Here is a 10,583-nt window from a genome sequence, read left to right as displayed (position 1 = left end):
AATTATACACGGTGGTACAAATTCATAGTGCAAACATGCAAAGGCAAAAATGCAAAGATTTCAGCTTGTACTTATTGCAGTTAGACGTAAATTACCTCCTTGGTCAGTTTTTGCAAAGGAAAAACCTGAGACATCCTGTATAGATTGCAATAATGTATTTTTTGCCAAATTCAACGCATTGCGTTGCTATTCATTATTTACCGAGCTAAATAAATAGAAACACAGTTTAAAAGCGCATAGAAAGAGATTGAATTACAATCAACCACAATGTTTATCGATAATGGTGTGATCAAAACTCCTGATATTCAATTTGATGAAAATTGCGGCGGATTTGGAGTATTTCTCTTTAATCTTTGCCAAAAGTATAAAGAAAACATTGCTCTGGTAAGCTGGTTTTACATAGTTAAATTTAAACTAACTTTTACAGTTTTGTTAAGATTAACACAAGAAATGATGAATTCTACACCTACAATGACCTTTTGGAGAAATGTATTTCCGCCGCCAAAGCCTTACAGAGTAAAGGCTTTCGCAGAGAGGATTTGGTGGCACTCTGCTCCAACAGGGAAAACATCAACGCCAATATTCCAGCAATCGCAGCCCAATTTTTAGGCGGTACTTCCTACAGCGTGGGCATTCACTTTTCCGTTGAAGAGTACGTGGAACTACTGGAACCAGTTCCACCAAAATTCATTTTCTGCATTGGTCAGTATAGAGAAAGTTGATTTTCTGTTGATTTGGGGAAATTTTCAGAGGAAGTTAGACCAAAACTGAGCAAAGTCCTGGACAAACTAGGTTGGTCCCAATCACTGCTCGTACAATTCGGGCCGGAATTTGATCAAGACTTTCTCGGTTCTGGACCTGATCATTTCAAACCAATTCACGTGTCCAACCTAAAGGACACTTGTCTAATCCATTTTAGTAGCGGCTCTACAGGTGCCCCCAAACCTATTTGTTTGAATCACTATTTTTTATTGGCTCTAACCGAATACGTGGGGTAACTTTTACAACTTTTAGTGAGTTTTAATGTAACCGTTTGAGTGCAGGTTTAAACTCCCCGTAAATGTACCAACCACTCATTTCTCTGGTTGTCCCATGGGGCACGTTTCGTTAAGATACTCTAACTGGTACTGGGTGGGTACATCCGTCGAACTGGTTTGCATCATGTTTCTGGGAGGGTGCCGACTACTGAAAGATAACTTTGTACCACAGGAAATGTGGGCTAACATTGAAAAGTATCAGGTAACTCTAATTTTCGGTATTACTAGTTTGTTTAGATCGCAAGTTATATTGTAAGTCCACAAGTGTTGGTCCCAGCAAACTGAGATCTGCTGTTTTCAACCAATCACGGTGGGTTTGTTAGTAGATTGAACAGGAACTCAGTATCCACTTTATTTAGAATAGAACAGGAGTACATAAAACTAAAAATCCCACTGACTTTTCACTTGACAACTACAATCTTTCATCTCCCCGATAACTTTGGTCGACCTGGGGCCTAATTCTTGAAAGCAGGGAACGGAAATCTCAGAAGTGCTGATGTGACAGAAGAAGCGGACAATAACGGGTTCCTGTCACATTCTACAGGTCTTGATAACTCCCTTCCCTCGTTTCAAGAATACGCACCCTGAGCAGACCATCAAAGAGATGGAGAGATAGCTGGTAGCTCATCTCACAGGAGAAAATTCAGTGAACTACAGGAGGTATGCCTTTTACAAATGGAAGAAGTATCTGTATCTGCCTTAGGAAGCATTTCAACATTCCCTCCCCTGTTGAAGTTATCGGATCCGTTTCCTAAATTTTTCTGAATTTCGTGACATCATAACTATCTAGAATAGTTTCCATCCTAATCTTCCAGTGGTCATAGTCCTTTCCACAAAATTGTGATATGCCCAACTTTTCTATTCCGCACTTCCAGGAACAACTACATATACATGACTGGGCCAATAACCTGTAGAGATATTGGGCTTAAAGAACTGACACCACCACGTTAACTTAACAACGGAAAGACCGTTGGAGTCGTTGGACTCATCGGTAGGACTTGACAGCTCCGTGCCTTATACACACGACTGAAGATAACTTGTAACCTCTATATGAAGTTAAATCGTGCTATCTGTGTGGACGTGAGCGAAGTGAGTCGCCACATTCTCAACTTCACTAGAGATGGGCAAACTTAAAAGGAATTGATTGCTAATTCCAACAGAGCTCAGCATTTGCGCAATACAACTCTTCATATCAGCTGAATCTCTTTCTTTGATTCTACGGAATGGTTGATAAAATGTATCACTCTTCCTCAGCGTCAGTTTGTCAAATAGATCACCACGGAGGTTGGCGTCATCCAGAACAACGTTTCATGTTCTTGTTCGTTGCATTAAACGTCCGAGCTTCATAACGTTGTTGGAAGAACGTCTTTGAGTCTGTGAACAACTCTGTCAAAAACCAATTCAGATGGATCATTTGGAATTCATTCCCAAGGGGTTAAGCACGAGTTGTGTGGGAGAAAACGTTGATTTAGCTTCTTTAAAAGTCATTGAGTGACGTCGATACCACTTCTCAAATGTTAGATCAGCTTCGACATGGACGACCACGTCACAATGGACGTCTTAAATTTTGAACCTTCAAGTACCTGGACGCAGTGATAACGGCAGACAATAATATGCAGGAAGAAATTAAACAGTAAATCCTGCTGAAATCAAAATTTATCACAAGAAAACAAGAAAAGCCAAAACCGGAATCTATCAAACAATGATACGACCAGTAGCAACATACTCCAGTTATACATGGACACTGTTCGCGACACAGAGCTCCTAAGAAGGTTTGAGAGAAAGATCCTGCGCATGACATATGGTCCCGTTCGAGACCCTGAAACCGGCCATTATAAGATGAGAAGCAATGCTGAGCTTGCCCTAATATATCAAAGACCCGACATCATTCACGATCATTAAGGAGGGGACCTGCATAATAAAACGGGTATGGGGGCACCAATAGGAAGAAGACTCAGATGGAGAGATAACATCATTAAGTTTCTGGTTATTCTTGGTGTAGACTTACATTAGATTGAACTACTGCTACTACTCCGTAGCACTTCAACCCAGGGTGGGTCTTGGCTTCCTCGACTTTCTGCCTCCACCCGGAGCGGTCGTGGGTCACCTCCCTCCATTCTACAGTTACAGGGTGCTCAAATTTCAAACCACAATTTGAAAATTTGTTGCATCAAACCAGTATTTTTAAAGAGAACAAAAATGTTCCTGAAAGCTGCTAAACTAATCCCTGGAAGTTTCCGATTTATGATCCAGATCCAATCCAGATTCATGACTTTTTTATATAAGCCATAGCATAAGATCATATATCTTACAGGTTAATACCGTCTTTCTGACACCATTCAACTGCATCGAACTATCAAACTCGGAGATACCAAAAGGAACTAACATATCCAGTTTAAAGAAACTGCTCAGTGGAGGTTACACCTTACCAAAAGATTATATCCGCGATTTGCGGAAGCTTCTACCAGGTTACTTGCTCCGGTGTTAGTGGTTTGGAGTTGACTCTAATTTGATTATTGTAGATGTGTTTGTGTTCCAACTTTATGCAATGACGGAGTGTGGTGAGATCTGTTCTTTTAACATGGAACAACCAGCACATCAAAAACTATTGGCGGCCAAACCTCAATGTTGTGGTGTACCAGTACTTGGTTTACACTACAAGGTATACAAAACTTTACCAAAGCGATTAGATTGGTTATTGAAAATTATTGAAATTAGGTTGTAGATGTGGAAACTGGTAAAAAGTGTGGTCCCAATCAACCTGGTGAACTGTGTCTGAAAGGCAAGAAGCTTTTGAATGGTTTTTATAACAAAGACAGTTCTTCGACTTTCGATAAGGAAGGTTTTATGAAAACCGGTGATTTGGCGTACTTCGATGATCATTTTTGCTTTTTCATTTTGGACAGGATTAAAAGCGTTCTAAGGTATAAAACAATCCTTATACAGAGTGGTCCAGTTTTAAGTGTCAATAATTCACCATTCGATAGAACATCAGATCATCACAGAAAAATACAGTTCTTCAAATTTCAGTTAATAAAATCGATTTCTTGTCATAACTGTCAGACCGTTGAAGCAATTTGACTTATCAAATTTGGAACAAGCACTTATGAAACTAATACTCATTACGTGATGTTAATGACGTTTGTCGAAACTGTCCAGTGTCGTAGATACAGAAAGATGGTTTTCATTTTTCTACGTCACTGGACATTTCTGAAAAATTACAGTTTCTCTTACTTTCAATGATGTTCAATTTGAAAAAAAATCTCTTGGGAACGGTGAGAGTTGACTTAAAAAGCTTAAAAATCGTCTTTGTAACCTGTTTTCATAGTTTTCGACAAATTGAAGGACTTCATTCTTGAAAGTTGACTTAGAAACCAGTAAATTGACTTTAAAACGATGAAAATTGACTTAAGAAGCTCAAAAATCGTCTTTGTAACCAGTTTTCTTGTTTTCAGACAAATTGAAAGACTATTCTTGAAAATTGACTTAGAAACCAGTAAATTGACTTTAAAACGATGAAAATTGACTTGAGAGGCTTCAATCTTGAAAATTGACTTAGAAACCAGTAAATTAAATTTGAAACTGTGAAAATTAACTTGAGAGACTAAAAAATTGTCTTTGTAAGCAGTTTTCATAGTTTTCAGACAAATTGAAGGACTTTAGTCTTGAAAATTAACTTAGAAACTTAGAAAAAGAAAAATTGACTTCAAAAAGATGAAAATTGACTTGGGAGGCTTAAAAACTGTCTTTGTAACCAGTTCACATAGTTTTCAGACAAATTCGTCTTTAGTCTTGAAAATTAACTTAGAAACGAGGAAAATTGACTTTGAAACGGTGAAAATTGAATTGAAAGACTTCAGTCTTGAAAATTGACTTAGAAACCAGTAAATTGACTTTGAAATAATGAAAATAGACTTGAGAGGCTTAAAAATTGTCTTTGTAATCAATTTTTATAGTTTTCAGACAAATTGATACCCTTTAGTCTTGAAAATTGACTTAAAAGGCTTAAAAACTGTTTTTGTAGTCAGTCGTCGTAGTTTTCAGATAAGTTCAAAAGCACTAGTATTGAAAAGTGACTTGTAGACAAGAAAAACTACATTGTTTAGAACGTTTGACTACAAATTCACGCATTTAAACCTTGAAAATTGACTTGTACAAGAAAAAGTGACATCAGAAGCTTAAAATTTGCATTTGAAGTAAGTTTTCATAATTTGAAAACACATTCCATCTAGTCAAATCCTCGACGTAAGAAGCTTAACATCAGCCAACATTGGAACCCAACCATCTGGTACTAGTATGCAAAATATGAGATATTAAGGTGCACAATAAACATGTTCAGGACATTAAGATCGAAAAATACAACATCAAATCCCTCAACCAGGAAAGTACTAGGACATTGTACAAAAACCGGTTAAGACAACAAATTGAACGCAATAGCATAATCGAAACCGAGCCCATAAATGACTCCTGGAATAAAATAAGAAACAACATAACCAAAGCAGCTGAGGAAGCACTTGGAAAAGTGAACACAAAGCCATGGTATAGTCCAGAAGAAAAAAAGGTCACAAAAAAGAAAAAAAGAAGCCTATATAAGACACAAGAACTAAGACTCAAGAGATTTAAAAGACAAATATATACAGAATCGAAATGAAGTCAATAACAGAGTCCGACTTATGAAAAATGTTGAAAGGGATGAAGAAAGCAGTCAATGAACACATAGAGATCAAAAGCATCAACAAAGAACAATGGACTGATTACTTAGTAAACTTATATAACCAAAGCAAGACGACATCTGATAACAACAAGGGGAGAGGAAGGAAATAACAGGAGAGGAAGTAGAAGCAGCTACAAAAGAACTTCAAATTCAAATGAATTCATTAAATATGGATTAGACCTACTAACCCAAATAGTAACAAAGCTGTTTAACAACAATTTAAAGAACGGTAATATTCCTGAGGAAAGGAGAAAAAGTACAACAATCCCCTCATTTAAGAAAGGAGAAAGAACTGACCCTTCTAACTATAGAGGCAGTACCTTCCTAAACTCAGAGAGGAAACTATTTACCAGCATTTTAGCTACCAAATTAGGTCCCCACACACCGCTGAATGAAGAACAACAAGGCTTTCGCAAAAATAGATCCACAATAGATGCGATTTTTACCATCAGACCAATAGCAGAGAAGTCCCTCTGGAATACAACAGACTTGCATTCCTCTGCTTCGTGGATCTAACCAAGGCGTTTGATAGAGCAAGATTGGAGGATGTAATCAACACATTGAAGCAACAATTGAATGATTGAAATGAATTGAAAACACTCACAACACCACCCAAATAAGAATCAACTCCGAATTATCTGGAGAAATGAACAATACAGTTGGTATACGTTAAGAGGACAGCCTAAGCCCCTGTGATTTAAGGGGATCGGTAAAGACTTTACGTTTTTCGATCGCGATGCTTGGCCTACGTGTAGAAAAATATATAAAAAACAGTGTTCGTTCTTTGTTTCTGTCGATAAAACTACGGCAGTGTTAACGCAGACATTACTGTTTAAGCGACGAGGGTCCTAGAGTGATATGGAACAAAGATGCAAGATTTCCGCTCCTTAATTCGAACAATTTTTTAGTCCCATCTTTTAACCCAAATTACGACTTTAATTTTTAACTTATATGCGTAATTTTTTTTTTTATTAAATAGCTAAAGGTTTGGGGAATGTGCGAAAGTTATTTTTGTCACCAAAAAAGTTTTGCAGGTAGGAAAAATAGTGACTTGAAAATTATGGTAATTTTAGCATTTTGTTAAAATGCTTCTAGATATTTTGATTGACGTACAATTAAAATTATATTGACTTTCGCACATTCTAGCAAGTGTCTTCTTTCATATGCCGTTTAAAAAACAGCAATACCTAGCATAGTTTTTTTTTAATTTGGGTTAAAAGATTGTCATAAAATGCATTGAATCTCCCATAAGAGGTTTTGCTTTACCGATGCCCTTAACTTCATAATGAACAACATAATAGACAGGATACACATGGACAATACAAAAATTAAAGTTTTCTGCTAAGCAGATACTGCTATAAGAACTATACGCCTTCACCAAGAAAGCCAGGAAATGAAATACGGAAATCTCAAAATCAAAATCAAAATCGACGACTATCGCATAGTAATTGATGACGTACCGATAGAGCAGGTCATGGATTTCGACTACCAGGGTTGCAAAATCCCCGAGGAAATTTGGAGGAAGAAGTCAAGAAGAGAAAGGTGAATAAAGCTGCATTTGGTGAAACAGATAAGCATTCAGAGTGACGAATACGGAGCAGAAACAAGAGCCGATATATCAAAAACCAAAAGAATGCTTAGAACAACAGAGAGGAAAACAACACTCTTCTGGATAAGAAAAGGACGAAGACCAAAGAAGACAAACTGACACCAGTGATATCGGAAGATGGTGCAGAGCTCGAGAAAGATATTGGAACGCACACGTCAGCAGGATAGATTACCACGAATCATCAGAGATAACATACCAACAGGAAGAAGACTCCTGGGGGCTTATTTTTAACGGAATTCTCAAGTGATGATATAATGTGACAGAAGAAGCTGACAATGGCGGATTCCTGTCAGTCTTTCTCTTGATAATTCCTTTCCCTCGTTTCAAGAGTACGCACCCTGGGCAGACCATCAAAGAGATGGAGAGACAGCTGGCAGTCCATCTCACAGGGGAAAACTCAGTAAACTACAGGCGGTACGCCGCGCGTAGTTTACAAGTGGAAGAAGAAGAAGAAAGTAGTCTTAAATACAGGATATTGACATAAAAAATCGAAATTTGGAGGACTGTATCTGGCCTTAGGATGCGTTTTTCAAGAAAATGACATAATATGCATGTAAACTTATTTTGAATTATTGACACCCACGTAGAATGAAGGAGTAAATCGTTGAATGATATGTAGGTGGAAAAACTACATGTTAATCTACCCTTCTCATATTGAGCAAGTTTTGCTGAGCCATCCAGCAGTTTACAACGCGATAGTTATAGGAATACCGCATAAAACTGAAGGAGAACGGCTGATGGGGGTGGTGATACTCAAAAATGGTTTCGAAAAAGTAACCGAAAAAGAATTGGAGCTGTACGTTGAGGAACGAGTTGAAGATCATCAAAGGTAAGTTCTGACCACAAAAGTCTCCAATTTTAAACAAGATGTGGCAATATTACAGATTGAGAGAAGGCGTTAAGTTCGTTAAAGAGATGCCCACCACAGCTTCAGGAAAAATCCACAGATTGAAGCTTAAACAGAATATCTTAAATAAACTAGATTATTAAGAGGAAACTCTGCAAAGAAATAGTTATTAGTTTCTAATAAGCCATTACACTTATAAGAAGATGTATTAAGTACTACTCAACAAATTTAGTTTTGTGAATTGATTACAGAAAATGTTAAAAACTAATAAATATAACGTCACGATTGGAAATTCGTATTATTTAAAAAATATAAATTCAGATATATGAAATCAAGCGTCAAACGTCACTGAACCAATTTGGTATAAATAAGGCTCGACATGCGTTAGTAAGGGAGACGGTCTCCTCGGAGAGGGACTCCGTCTCGTGCCACTCGATGTAGTCGTCCAGAATGCTGCAACCTGCACCGGGTTCGTAAATTAATGAAATAGTAAATCATTTACACACACGAGACTTTATATGTCAGGATCAGGTAAATCGCGCAATGGGATAGCTCTCCTTGTTAAGACTACTCTAAATACATTCAAGAGTACCTACCAATTATTAAACCGAATATTAAAAATAACACTAAGCGAACTAATTGCCACATCATACAAGTTTACATGCTCCAGATGAGGAAGTAGAATCTATGCATCAGAAATTGGAAGAGATCATTTGGAAGGTTCGTCTAAAAGACATACTGATAATAACGGATTATACACTTGGACCGCACCAAACGGAATACCTATAAAAAAAACCTGATAGATTTTATGCTTGTACGATCGAGATTGAGAAGTGCCATAAGCAGTATTAAACCTATACCAGGAGCGGACTGCAGCTTTAATCAGAAACTCATCAGAGCTGAAGATGAAATTGAAATCCACATCAATGACCTACAAAAAGACTGCAAACCCGAAAGTCCACAGACCCCTAAAGGTAAATGACCTAGAAACTAGAAGTCATTTTCAGGAGAGAACGGGGACAACACATCGCCATTGAGGACTTCAACGCAAAAGCTTCGGAATGGAACTGCAGGACAACAAACGGAAACGGCAGAACAGTCAGGAGTTTCCTAGAAAGAAGAAACAGGACAAGGCCAACACATCTAGGAAACGGAAACGGACTCAACGACATCCTGGACATCCCACTAATCAGGATTCTCGCCATGGAGCAGGAGATGGTGGTCCTGAAGGATCATACGACCACAACCCGATCCTGCTAACACTAGGGACACTAGACACAATCACCTGCAGAAACACCGACTGTGAACAGTACCGAATGCTCCTGCAGCGCGACGCTACAAACATCCCCAGACTGGAAACAACAGCAGGAATCGACGACGCAGTCTGGACCCTAGTTCAGGACATCAGACAGGCGCTAGTATCGAGTACCAAGGTAACCACAAAACCTTACTATGTTTCAGGTATCCCGGAGGAAACCAAGCAGTTAATCAGGGACAGAAGACGCGCCAAAAGAACCGCCATGAGGACAGAAGCTTCTGCAGACAAGAACAGGCTCAACCAGCTTAACCGGCGAGTTAAGGCTGCACTGGACGACCATGGAGCAAACAAATGGCAGGAACACCTAGAAAGAATAACTCCCGAGGACAGAAGCATGTGGAAAACATGCAGAGCGCTCCCACAAAAGAGGAAGCCGTTTCCAGCCATTCATGGTAGCAACGGGATTGTCTACGAGAAGAGGGACAAAGCTGAAGCCTTTGTCGACACATTAGAGAGACAATTTCAGGAGAACTACATCGACAACGCCTGGGAAAACATCGTGAATGGACGTGCCAGACGAATCAACACCCTGTCGGACGACAAACCAATCCGGCACGCGACATCAGAGGTACTACAGGAAATCCTGCGGCACCTCAACATCAGAAAGGCACCAGGATGGGACGAGATAGGAAACATTGAGTTCAGAAAACTTCCGAGACGCGGGATAGCTGCCCTTTTGAATATTGTCAACGCAATACTTCGACTGAGGCACTTTCCTGCTGACTAGAAGAGGGCCGATGTTATCTTGTTCTCGAAACCTCAAAACGACCCGCTGTTCCCCTAGAATTATCGGCCCATCTGCCATCCTTGGAAAAAGTGGTAGAAGTTATCATCCTCATAAGACTAAAGGAGCAAGAAGAGAACCATGCCCGACGAGCAATTTGGATTCCGGAGGACACTATCAACGAAACTCCAAGTCCTGAGAATGACCGAGTAAATCATGGAAGGGTTCACCAGGAAAGAAGCGACAGGAGCCGTGCTGCTAGACGTATCCAAGGCTTTCGACAGGGCCCAGGGCAGAAAAATCTGGATTTAGGAACGTTTTCTAGTAGTATTTG

The 10,583-nt window shown here is 39.0% G+C and overlaps 1 protein-coding gene across 1 annotated transcript; it reads left to right on the top strand.

Moving 5' to 3' along the window:
• Positions 1–226: 226 nt before the first annotated feature.
• Positions 227–8,499, top strand: LOC145732581 (luciferin 4-monooxygenase-like). The gene is made up of 9 exons (XM_081984932.1): positions 227–384; positions 438–702; positions 751–994; positions 1,044–1,239; positions 3,352–3,505; positions 3,560–3,699; positions 3,756–3,961; positions 7,980–8,189; positions 8,245–8,499. Exons 1-9 carry the CDS (start codon positions 268–270, stop codon positions 8,348–8,350), a joined length of 1,638 nt encoding a protein of 545 aa, XP_081841058.1. The 5' UTR covers positions 227–267; the 3' UTR covers positions 8,351–8,499.
• Positions 8,500–10,583: the final 2,084 nt, after the last annotated feature.

This window comes from Ips typographus, linkage group LG8 (assembly GCF_016097725.1).
Source record: "Ips typographus isolate SLU linkage group LG8, UJ_Ityp_2.0, whole genome shotgun sequence".
Lineage (NCBI taxonomy): Eukaryota > Metazoa > Arthropoda > Insecta > Coleoptera > Curculionidae > Ips > Ips typographus.
This window is presented reverse-complemented; position numbering and strand designations above follow the sequence as displayed.

Bases quoted from the DNA above. Each gene is read 5' to 3' on its own strand.
- LOC145732581 (XM_081984932.1), top strand. From the start codon at position 268: ATGTTTATCGATAATGGTGTGATCAAAACTCCTGATATTCAATTTGAT. The intron at 995-1,043 runs GTAACTTTTACA...GTTTGAGTGCAG, and splicing joins GCTCTAACCGAATACGTGGG to GTTTAAACTCCCCGTAAATG. The intron at 3,962-7,979 runs GTATAAAACAAT...AATGATATGTAG, and splicing joins AGGATTAAAAGCGTTCTAAG to GTGGAAAAACTACATGTTAA.